The sequence below is a fragment of the Melospiza georgiana genome, chromosome 1 (assembly GCF_028018845.1).
Source record: "Melospiza georgiana isolate bMelGeo1 chromosome 1, bMelGeo1.pri, whole genome shotgun sequence".
Taxonomy (NCBI): domain Eukaryota; kingdom Metazoa; phylum Chordata; class Aves; order Passeriformes; family Passerellidae; genus Melospiza; species Melospiza georgiana.
This window is the reverse complement of record NC_080430.1, coordinates 21,972,633-21,984,801: the sequence shown is the minus strand read 5'-3', so window position 1 is coordinate 21,984,801 and position 12,169 is coordinate 21,972,633. Positions and strand designations below refer to the sequence as shown.

Here is a 12,169-nt window from a genome sequence, read left to right as displayed (position 1 = left end):
ACATTACTGATGATCCTGTGCCAGCTGCCTACTGGTGTTACTGAAGTTGGTAACTGTGCTTTTATTGAAATGACAAACTGCTTCACACATAGCTCGTCTGGAGAAGCAGTTCACCACCAGGTGGCAGATACCACAACTTGAATTTCAAACGCTGGAGAGACCAAACGGCAGCACTGATTCAGGAAAACCCTATCTGTTGCACATGCATTTTAGAAAGGTAAACAGGTGCTTTTCTTTGACCAAGTCCAAGGATGTACTGCATGGACCCTACCATGCTCCAAGTTACAGACTACTGATAGTTGACTACTGTGTTATAATAAATTTTAATTCCCAGATGAATTCTTGTTAAGAAAAAAAAAAAAAGCCTTTTTGCTTAATTACAGACCTAGCTAGAGTAAGAGTAAATATCTCATCCAACACTTGCTCATTTATACCTGTACTGTTCTGTAGGCTAAAGCCTGCATAGAACATTTGGTTTCTTACCAATTTCAAACATACTGGTTCAGAATAGTGAGATAAAATTGGTCCCTGAGAGCATTCATGAATAGAATGAAAATATTGCCAAGGTATTTCAACAGTGCTTAATTCACTCTACTAAAGCTACTCAATCCTCCTTGTAACAAAGAAAAGCATTATGAGCCATTTCCAAATGCCGGGCCTTCCTCTGTAATCTGTAATCTCAGATCAGAACCACAAGTCTGTATAATTTGTCTAATATGTTACATTGCAAATGCTCCGAGGCAGTGACCAGTCCTTGTTCCCTGTATTTGCAGAGGGTTTAGCTGCTGGTACCCGGACAAAGCACTTACTCGAGCAGTAAGAGGTCATTATCACAGTAAGTCAAGGTGCTTTACAGACAGTTTAAGAAGCTTTGAGAAGCAAGTATTGGAGCAGGAAGAAAGTGGGAGCTCAGGGACAAGCATGAAGTGAATTAGCGAGTGTATTAACTCCCAACAGTGCTAACATTTCAGAAAGTCTGTGAACCTGAACTTTGAAGACTTGTTTCTAGTATTTTTTTAAGACAAACATATTTTCATTAGTTTTGTAAGCTTTGTCATTACAAACTTGCATTTTTCCATACTAATATCTGCCATCATAAAATAAGAAAACAATTGCTTTTCTAGGTTATCTTCTACATGGACTTGGAGCTGCTGATGCCATGACCTATTAAAGTTATACTTTGTTCTCTGTATTTTATTAGCTTTATTAGTACTTGCTTCACTGTGCAAGTGCAATATACAAGCGAGAAAATTTCTTTGTATTTTACTGATTTATCTGCGTCTGTAAGGTTTTGAAATTTAAAACATGGAACTTACTGGACTTTTAGATTAGGCATAACCTACTCTAATCTTAATCTTAACCTGTCACCTGAACTGCATTAACTCTCTTCTAGCTTCATTTAGCATATGGCCCAGGTGTGGATATAGAGAAATACATTTCATAAACTATGTATTTTGCAAAATTAAACTATCAAACCAATTAAAAAATGCTATTTTAAAGATTTCAAACATACCCACATGGTGTTTGTTCAAGTATATTTGCTGTATTAAAACCACAAATCATCAAATAAACATAAAACCAACACAATTAAAGAAACAAACCACTGCAATTTAATAGCAACAATCTCACTTTACAAGATAGCAATGATGGAAACTTTGCAAAGGAATGTGAAAAAAAGAATGTAATTAAAAAATGACAGATTTAAGACAACAGAAAACTGGAAATTAAATAGCACAATAATTCTAGTATGCAGAAATTTTATTCAGAATGTTTACTTATGCAGCATTCTGATTAATAAGTGACACTGTATTACCAGCACTTACTAACATCTGATAAATACTATGCCCTTAAAGTCATATTTTTCTGTTCAGTGACCTTGCACAAACTGACAATAAGTAACCCAGAGCCCAAAACCAATTCACAGATGGTCAGTACAAAATTCCAAAACAGGACAGGAAAGGACCTGCCACATACACAATGAGTAAAAATGCAATTTAGTGCTAATACGGTGATATCAATATTCAATGCACTCCACAATATTTTAGATTCCTTTTACAACATATACCACTTCCAAACATGAACCAAAGCAAAGGGTGATCTGGCTTTGTGGATGGAAAGGAGCACTGACCTGGGAACTAGGAAGTCAGGATTCAACTCCTGGCTAGAGATCAGGTTCCCAAGTAAGACTTTCAGTAATATGGAAATTACAAGACTCTCTAAGAAAACCTTGAAATTTACCAAAAATAAAGCAATGAATGTGAGTTGGGGCTTATTATTACAAATTAAATAGGAACTATATAGCACTTAAATCACTTTGGAGATTATGTATTAACTTTAGTAAGCATGACTGCTGCTAATCTGCATAAAAATGACTGAATAAAACATGATAAACTGAATGTATACAAAGGATTCTACAAAAGCGGAAGTCTCATACTTCCTCTTCTTTGAACCCAATTCATGAAAAAGTGAGAAGAGTGCAGTAAGTGTGAGTACCCACAGAAATCTCAGAAAGGAAACTGGCCCATGGGAAGTGTGACTCGACAGGAAATTTTGGTGATACCAGGATTTCATTTCCAATGTCTTCAGTGATACTTGAGCAAATCATTACATATTTACCGAGATACAGAGGATGCTTTTCTGAAAAGGGGTCTAAATTTCAGTATTGACTTAAGCTCATGAGAACTGCAAAAGAAAGTAAGTCACACGAGCATAGGAAAAATGAAACCGAAGTATTTTTCTTTTTAAATACCATAAAATAATGTGATAACCACTAACAGAGGAAAAAAATCCACAAAGATACTTTTTGCAGTTTATTTTCAATTATAATTTTTGGATAACCAAGCAGCTCTGTATGGAAAAAGCACAGAAGAGTAATTCTGGCACTTTTGGATAGTACATTTGTTTTTTCCCCTATTTTTTTAGACACATTCAGTCCACTTGCTCGGTCGATAGTCCATTTTATATGAGCATGATTAGCTCATGGGATTCCAGAGGAAACTAACAATATATACAGTCACTGAAACTATCTTCTTGGCTACTCTGGGCCCTTTAAAATGTCTTCTAAGTCTATCCTGGCTAAACAGAATCCACAATATACATGATAGCTACAGAATACACTGTATTGAAATGAGAAATGCTCAGCACAAAATGGGACTCTTGGCATGCAGCTTAAAATAAAAGGTAGAAGTTCAGAAGTTTATAAAATCTCAAATGGGGTCAATTAAAAGGACTTAGCAAAAGAAGGGACTGTTCATTGTTACTGTAAAAAAGGCACTTTGAGAAAATGGTACCAGAATTGGAGGAATCTTAGTCGACACAAAGTTCAGTTTGGTTTCATAAAAAGGCTTCAATGCTAAGGGATGCTACTCAAGTTTCCTGCAGTTGTACATTAAAATAAATTGCTGAGTAGTTTATAATAAAGGACATAATATGTTTACAACCAACTTGTAAAATTAAGAAAAGCATAGTATAAGCAAAATATTACTAAAAGCAGCAATGCATAGCCTTTCATTGAGATAATGCACAATTTTGGACACCATGTGTCAAACTCCTGTTTTTAAGATACTTTCAGTAGCATTATCAACATAAAATTGGCCTACAAAACAAAAGCTTTACCAGCTCCCATTCATAAGGAGATTGAGGTCATAAACCAACCAAAACAATTTGTCAGTATTTTCAACATCCTGGATGACCAATATCAAGTATATGGAATAACAATCACACTCTTTGTTCAGCTATCTCACTGGAGGCAGCTGTTAAATCAGAGGAATGATTTTAATTCTTTTCTAACATTTACACAGTAATGCATTTAAGTTCTTTCAAATGTTGCTCACCACAGTTTGTTTTTCTCTTTTCTCTCCACAATATAAAAAAAAAAAAAAAGAAGAAAAAAAGAAAAAAATATCAAGCACTTCCACAGAAAGGATATTTGGCAATTTTATACTCCACTGAAGGGTGGATTTTCACAATAGCTCATTTTAGATTGAAAGTCATTAGTGGTCTTTCCTCTCGTTTCTGCCAAGGACTCTTCTTATCTTCCCCTTGGTCATCTTCCTCATCCTCCTCATCTTCATCATCATCATCTTGAACGGATGTTCCATGTTCAGGACTAGTTAATGGCTCTGGTTTGGTATCCACAGTTCGGGTTTCCTCCTGCAGGCTGGGCAGCTGCACACCACTTCTCTTACTGGTGCCTTCCAGGAGGCACCGGAGAGCATTGTCCTCAGGGCTACAAACGGCTGTTCCACACTCGCTGCCACTTTGGTCCATGTCATCCAAGTACACGAGCTGTGTGTAAGCTGTGCTGTCTGAAACCTTCCGCTCTCTCTGCTGGTGCTCCTGCACTGGGGGGTGACTCTGAGGTGCAGACAGATGATCTCCTCTTCCCTTTCGGGCAGATTTCGGTTCATTCATGTCAACACCGGAGTCCAAACTGGCGTCGTTGCTCCCGTTCCTACCAGCTCTTTGGAGATCAATGTATGAATGTCTAACGTGAGCGTTGGAACGCCCGTCTAGAGAAACAAACCATGCTCGAGGGTGAGGCAATGGCTTCCCACCTCCCAATTCCATCAAAGCCTTTTCTGTAAGAAGCTGCACTTCGCTATTCATCTGAGCCAGGGATGCATCGTTAAGAGAGGCAGGAATGGAAATAGATTCAGACATGGAAGCGTTTTGCTGACTCCACTCAGCTGCACCTGCATCTTGCAAATGTTGCTGAGATATTGCTTGGGATGCCAACTGCTGGGGCTGCAGCTGCTGGGCAGGGTGTGGGAAGAGCCGTGCGTGAGGGTTAGGAAGCTCAGCCTGAAGTCTTTCTATATCAATCTGCTGGTCAGCTGGGACAACCAGGGGCTGGCTAACAAAAGGGTGTTCTCCAGGCAGCTTCATGTAATGACCTGGGATGACCAGTGCAGGCAAAACCTTTCTGTAAACACTGTCATTGACTTGGTCGACAGAATTGCAGCAGATTAACTGACCTGGTCGAGGGAAAGACGTAGGTCTTTCAAGGTGATCAACTGAACGAGACATCATACAATCAGTAGGTCTGCAGTCCAGCAGCTCTTTTTCAGGGGCTGAAGGTGTGGGGTATATTTGTTCCTGAATATTGTATTTACTTCCAGTAGCAATATGGTTCATAGATACTTGAACTTCTCTCTCTTGCTTTTCAAATAAAGGCTGAGACAGCATAGCATTGTAACTTCTCCTATACTCCTCTTTGATAGGGGACTCATAGCCTTCAGCTGTTTCTGTAGATTTTCTTGTCTTTAGAGGAAAACTATCTGCTGACTTGTGGTAGTCTTTTCTTAGAGACCCACTGGGAGTCAGGTCATCCAAGGAAATTCTGCTCTTGTCTTTCTCCTTGTCAGAGAGCAATTCCTCTCGGGAGCTAAACTCCTGGGAAGTACTGAAGGAGTGTTTGAGCATAGGTGTATGCATATCTGCTTCTCCAGTAGGTGATACCATCTCCATGTGGACAGCACTGATTAATTCCTTTGCCCCTGAGTTTTCAGCGTGTCCATTGCTAGCAACAGACAATCCACCTGGAAATTCTGACTCACGACGTGAAAATATTAAATTTATATGGGACATTGAGGTTGCTTGATCCTTCTTAGAAGTGTCCAGTGCTGTCGAAAGTTGCAGTTTCTTATGATGTTGACGTGGTCTTAGACATTTTCTTCTATAAAAGCCAGTAACAAAAGAAGTTAAAAATTTATGAATGTTGTACACAGAAACAAGAGAAGCAAGTGTGTCTTAACAGAAGATTTTTAAGCAATGGTTAGTATTAGGGGAATTGAACCTTTATTACATAATCTAAAAATTAAAAGCTTATCCCAGCAGCGAAGATAAAATTAAAGAATAACTTAATGTCATTTGGGAAATATCTCAAGTACCAATTACAAACTGGAGTAAATGTCTAGAGAAGGTAAGTATAAAATCACTCATTAGTAGGCATTTGCTGATAATTTAACATTCATTTTAATACAACGCCAACAGAAAGATCATTTGCAAATGCGTAACAGGTGAGAGAGAGACCTTGAACCTCTGCCCATGTTTGATAGGAAATTACATGGAGAACATGGGTACAGATGTGTGTGATTCACTCAACTACCATCCTCCCAAAGGCAGGGATTTATATGCTGCATGTAACCAGGAACACAGGAAATTTGATTCACTGTTTCTTTCTTTTTCAAGCATTTGCTTGCCTTTTTTTTCCCTCAAAGGAAAAATGTTTCAATACAGAAGTTTTTAATTTCATAAGCACAAAAAAGCTTGTGTTTTCAACATGAACTAAGTAACCAGGATGGTGAATCTTACCTGCAATAATACAAAAGCAGACACAGCAAGACTAGAAGTATGAGAGCCATCCCTCCTAAAATTGCCAAAAGAAACATTGTGTGATAGCTGGTAATGTCGTGTGTTACAACGGGACCTGGAAGGCCAGAAAAGAGAATTTAGACCTGTAATAATCTGCAAATAGGAAGAGGAGCAACAGTTGAACAAGGAGAAGGACACTTTCCCTTATTATGAGGGTGCTAAGCAAGTGCTGCTCATCGCCCTGGTGTCTACTGAACAGACCATCTCTGGAGCAGGGAGCAAGCTGTGGAGAAAGCATGTGCTGGTTTTCACGACTGCAAGTCCAGCTAGCTCATTCTGTGGAAAAGCAGTTAGTTTCATTGGGAGCATGCATCAGTGAATGCTGCTTTCCTGGTCCTAATGCTGACACTGTGTGCCAAAAAGCTCTCACCACTGGAGAAAATCCATCTCAGCATCTCCCAGCACTGTAATGCACAAAGCAACACTGTGGGCAACAACTGCTCTTTAACATCTGTGGCTCTTCACACCAAACAGTACAGACAGTGCAGTACAGGATTCTCTGGAAGATGGGTTGGTGCTCTGAAGTCTAGATCAAGCCAAGCCAAGCCCATCTTCAGTAGCTTTAATTACCAGGCCACTAGTGAAGGAGTGTTGTAACTCCAGGTTTAAATAACACTTAGCAAATGTTCTAACACACAAAGGAATGCACACATGTGGACAACATCTGTTCACAATTATGCATGTGTGACCCAGTTGGTTTGTAAAATCCTTATGATGATTTTGAAATAAAGACCCACATTTTCATCTGCAGGCAAGGAGCTACAGCACCAGCTGGCAGACTAACATGCATGTACTGTGAAGCGCAGCAAACTTGGCCAACTTAGAGGGTCTAGGGCATAAAGTTTGCAAAACCTCATCTGTGCATCTTGAGTGGTCTGTAGAGCCACTGCTGGGAAAACAAAGATCATTTTTGTCCATTTTTGAGATAAGAAATCAAATAGATTCAATTAGGAGATAAAATATGCAAAAATACATTAACTCAGTAAAAGTAACATAAATTATATTGCATTTGGGAAATCTAAATATTTATGCATTCTGTCCCACCACTACCATTGCATAATTAATTTAACTGTTGCTTTAGGACATCAAGCAAAAAGAAGACAAGATAAATCACTTGAATTTTTCATGAAAATGCCTGTTCCCATTGCAACAAAGTTTTAGGAACTCAGATCTAGCCCTAGAAGGAAGGAAAAGTAAAATACAAGTAGCAACTCTGCTATACAAGGTAAATCACAAGGACAAATAAGCGTTCTCTTGTTAAGAGTTACAGGCCTTGTAACCTCAGAGTTACAAGCACAATTCCATGACCAGTGTAACTTCCTTGCAGTCTGGGATAGAACTGTACTGGGAAATGTTTGGCTCAGAGCAGTTGCTTTTTCTTCAAGAACAATTATTTTGTAAAATTCTATATAATTTAATATGATAGCCTATTCAGATCTGCACCTGCCTCTAAATTCTGTTCAGCAATGAATCAGCTGAATAGCACAGCATTTAATATCTATAATTTAATAGAACCTCAATAAAAAGCTCACATATTATGAAACTACTTAATGATATGTATGAGTAGACTTTAAAACTTGTACTCATGTAAGAGTTTGGTTTTGTTGGTTATATTCATTTTATTGAGATTGCACAGCCAAGGCAAGCATGTTTTCATTTCTACTAGATTAGGTTTTCATCTGAAAAACCTAATAAAATCTGTAAGGAGTTCTGGGTTGGGTTTTTTTTATTTTCTTTTTTTTGATTGATGATTGACTGATTAGCTCTTTTATTCACAGAGGTATCTCAGATTATGGGTGACTGAAGAGTTACTACCAAGAAATCTGAGGCAGCTACAGACAGAGAAAAAGGAACCAGAAGTTGCAGCACTAATAACCTCCAAAGCACATAGAATTAATGCCTAGTTCAAAGTAATTTTTTACAGTTATGCCAAGAGGTTTGCAGACAGCAACCCATCAGCTCTGTACTAAAGCCACTCTAAAATACCTCCTAGAACTTCTAAGCTAAGTTATTCACAGTGTAAATTAATCAAGTCACCAAGATGATGCAAAGCATAACTCAGGGCAAAATGGGCATCTTCAGTGCAAAAGGAAAAAAGTGTCAAATGCATCCATCCATCCATCCATCCATCCATCCATCCATCCATCCATCCATCCATCCATCCCTTAGTAAGTGTCTAACGCAGGATAATGCTGGTTTTAGGTGAATCCATATCTCTGTGAGTTTCTATACAGAAACTTCCCAGCCCCTGTTCTTCTGCCTCCTGGAACACCAACACACTGATGCTATGACTCCCATCATTTCCTAGCAATGGCTCTGTCAGGCAGTGGTGACACAAATGCATCAAGGCAGGAACATTTTAAAATGTTCCCCATTGAAATGACACAAATATTTTGAGCACCAGGGTTGCCCCACACAATCCTGAAAAGATTTAGCCCTTTACTTTCAGATTTCTGTTTTCTAATAATCCATTATTGATCAAGCTGTGGCATCTCAGATGAGGTCATTCTGAAAAATATAAATAATATACTTAAATAAATAATTACCCAGCACTGCAAATATCAATAAAATCCAATTCCATCTTACCTGGGATAGTAGGTGACATAGCTGCAACCCAGTAGCCCAGCTGAGGTGCAATATAAGTCCAAGTCAACTGATTTCCTTCTTGCTGTACAATGCCCAAACTACTCTTCAGCCATGTCCCTGTAAATGCAGAAGTTGTAGGAAGATGTTACAGATATTCACACATTCCTCTGCAAATGAGGAAAATCAAGCAGTAACAAAACCTATCCATCTGCACTAGGGACTGTGTGTGTTGCTGTGAAGTGGCAAGTTGTGCCTTCTGGTCACTGGCATTTGAGAGCAACCATGGCTTTCTCAGAAGCAAAAAAGCAACCTAAACCCAAAACATTTAAGATTAAATAAAACTAGTAAATCTTCAAAACCTGTTAAAAGAAAACATTTATTGTTGTATTGGGTTCCCCTGTTTTGAAGATAGATATTCCTGAAGCTGATTATATGCAGACAGCCCACTTAAAAAGTGTAGTTCAAGAGACATCACATCTCTCTGACCACATTTGAGTTCTACACACCACCTTTCTACCAGCCCTGGCTGTCAACTTCTACAAGACAGAGGAAAATGTTTCCTCAAAATGGCTTTCCTACAGAAAACAAGCTTAGTTACTGCCAATGACCAGAATTACATTGCACCATTGCTGTGATTAACTCTGTAATCATTCAGTATCTCTATAATAGCCCCAGGAATACTGTTTGGTAACAGATGATGCGTTATTTAAAACATGTTTCTTAAAGGAAACAAAATACTTTTTTTTTTAGAATTATGAAATGAGAATTTCAAAACAAGTAAGACTTAAAATTTTAAAGCAATGTGTTTAAGTCCAGGTTGACAATCTGCACTAGCTGAGAGTTAATCTACTTCATGAAGATTACTTTTATTCCAAGAGTTTGATTATGAAGACCTTTACAACTGAACCAGTTGAATGCCTTTTTGTCATTCATTGAGATCCCTGATTCTGGGGCTGTCATCTTAGTTTCTGATGTAATAAATACCCAGAATGGCTTTTAGACTGCTCCTGTATTCATCCTCTCTGAACAAAACTGCTGGCCTTGACATGAAGAACAATCACTGAGAGGCCACCGCTGGTGCCAGGCAGTGTTTCCCAAACCTGCAGTCCTGGCTTGGCACCTCCAGTGGGTGCCATAATAGAGGGCTTGGCCTCCTTAAGGCCTCACACATTTTGATGGCCACTACCAGGATGCTGATCTGTGTACAGAGAAGGGATAAACCCTCTGCATTTCTGTAGTGCAGTTCTCTATTTCTGTGCTGAAGGGGGAAGAATGTTCTATTTCCCTTACCCAGTTTCAAACGCTCAGTTGAAAGGAAAGTTGCATCATGTACTTGTGATTCCCCTTCCTTAAAATAAGTCTCCTGCTTGTAATTCCCAAAATCGTGCTTTTCATTAGATGTCACTTAGGATTATGCAACAGCATTTTGGATGACAGTCATCTGAACACTCAGCAGTGAGTACAGAACACACAGAAGAGGTGCTGTGGCTGTTTGTTGTTTTTATAATACATTAAAGATCCTGATGATTTCTTCTGTGTTCCTTAGATTATCCACCTGTGCAAACCCTCTACACATAAAAATGGCTTTTTGAGTATTGATTTCCTCCCTACTACTGATTTTTCCTTTGTAAGACCACCGTCTTAGGCTAATAATAAATCCATCTGAATACAATGAAAGGTTTAGAAGAATACATGATTGAGAGGATTTCTAGATCTAGATGACTGCTACTGCCAGATGCCAACTGTATTTGCAACCAAACTGAATTTGTTTAGGGTAAAGGAATTACTGATGTAATTATCAGTTTTCCAAGTATCATTTCCAGTCTGTAGAGGGTAGCAACAATCTGTTATTTCATAAAGAAAGTCAAACAAGACAACTATTTTTGATTTACAGTACTAAAAAGATCAAAATCTGTGTACACAGATTTGCATACATGGCATTTATAACTGCTGTTGGGGAACATCTTCATGTAGTCATTAATTTACCTCTCTTAGGGAAACATATTCAGGAAAAATAGAATGGAATTGTCCACAGTTCTGTGGAGTTTCTGGAAAATCTAGGAAAAGTAGATTTATTTTTCTCCACTAACACAGCCACTAACCCTTCAGATTCTCTATCCATGCAATTTCACGGAAGATGTCGTACTAATAGCCCTGAAGGTAAAATAGCCCATAAGGTCACAAATTGTCTCTAAAATGCCATTTGTTTTAAAAAACCTGTAACCTTCAACCTTGTCATTTTTCTTTTTCTGTGAGATGTGGATGATGAGAATATGCACCAACTATTGAAATACACAACAATGTGAAATAAAACTTCAACAGAGATATAAAGCACTGATTAAAAAGAAAAGGAAGGACCAGGGTGATGAATACATTAAGTTTCCCACATTTTTCTTATCATCTCCAAGCCCTTTAAATTCATACGCAAGCAGAGCACAGAAATATGTAATTCAGCCAAGGTAGTACCTCCCATGTCTATTTCTACAGCGGCCTCCTGGAGCAGGAGCTGTTACGGATGCCCTCACTAGGGGGAACTGGAGTCCAGCATGCCTTCCCCACGCGGTGCTGCAGCGAGGGGCGCAGCCCTCCCGAACAGCTTTTGCTCGGAGATGGTCAGCACCATGCAGCCATCGAGAAGCTCTGAGAGGCTGCAGGCTCATCCCTGTGAGCAGAGCTCTGCTGCCGTCCTGCCAAACGAGCAGCAGCTCAGGTTGCTCATACTTGAGCAACAACAGGAATCCCTTATTTGTGATGGAAGCAAAGAAGAGTCTACTGCACAAGCCTCAGATAAGTTTCACACCTGTCTGCTGCTCACTTAGTTCACCTGCTCTTGGTAACCACTGGACATACTCCAGGCAATGTGCTGGTCTGCATAAATTAAGGAAAAATGTAATTCCATCTCTCTGTTATGGATAGTTAAGATATTTCAAGTGCATAAAAGATATATCCAATATCGGTCATCTTTAAACAAAAGAGATGCAACTTTTGTTGACCATACCCTACAAATTGGTGTATTTAATAATAACTTTTAAATGGCACTGCCCCAAGTTCCTTCATCAGGGCAACACCAAGTGTGGGTTCCTGTGAACCATGAGAACCATCTCATTGTCAGCCTTTTTTGATATTTTCATTGTCCAACACTTCAGTGCTAAATCTGCCTCGTAAAGTTTCACCATCTCTTACCAGTAGTCCCCTAACAAAACAGAGC

The 12,169-nt window shown here is 38.9% G+C and overlaps 1 protein-coding gene across 1 annotated transcript in view; it reads right to left on the bottom strand.

Moving 5' to 3' along the window:
• Positions 1–1,349: 1,349 nt before the first annotated feature.
• FAM171A1 (family with sequence similarity 171 member A1) overlaps positions 1,350–12,169 on the bottom strand; it is an 87,525-nt gene continuing 76,705 nt past the window's right edge. The window contains exons 6-8 of the mRNA XM_058032948.1: positions 8,962–9,078; positions 6,316–6,430; positions 1,350–5,677 (exon numbers count right to left, since the gene is read on the bottom strand). Of these exons, the coding sequence (XP_057888931.1) occupies positions 3,973–5,677; positions 6,316–6,430; positions 8,962–9,078 (1,937 nt within the window). The 3' untranslated portion in view covers positions 1,350–3,972. The remainder of the gene's footprint in view (positions 5,678–6,315; positions 6,431–8,961; positions 9,079–12,169) is intronic.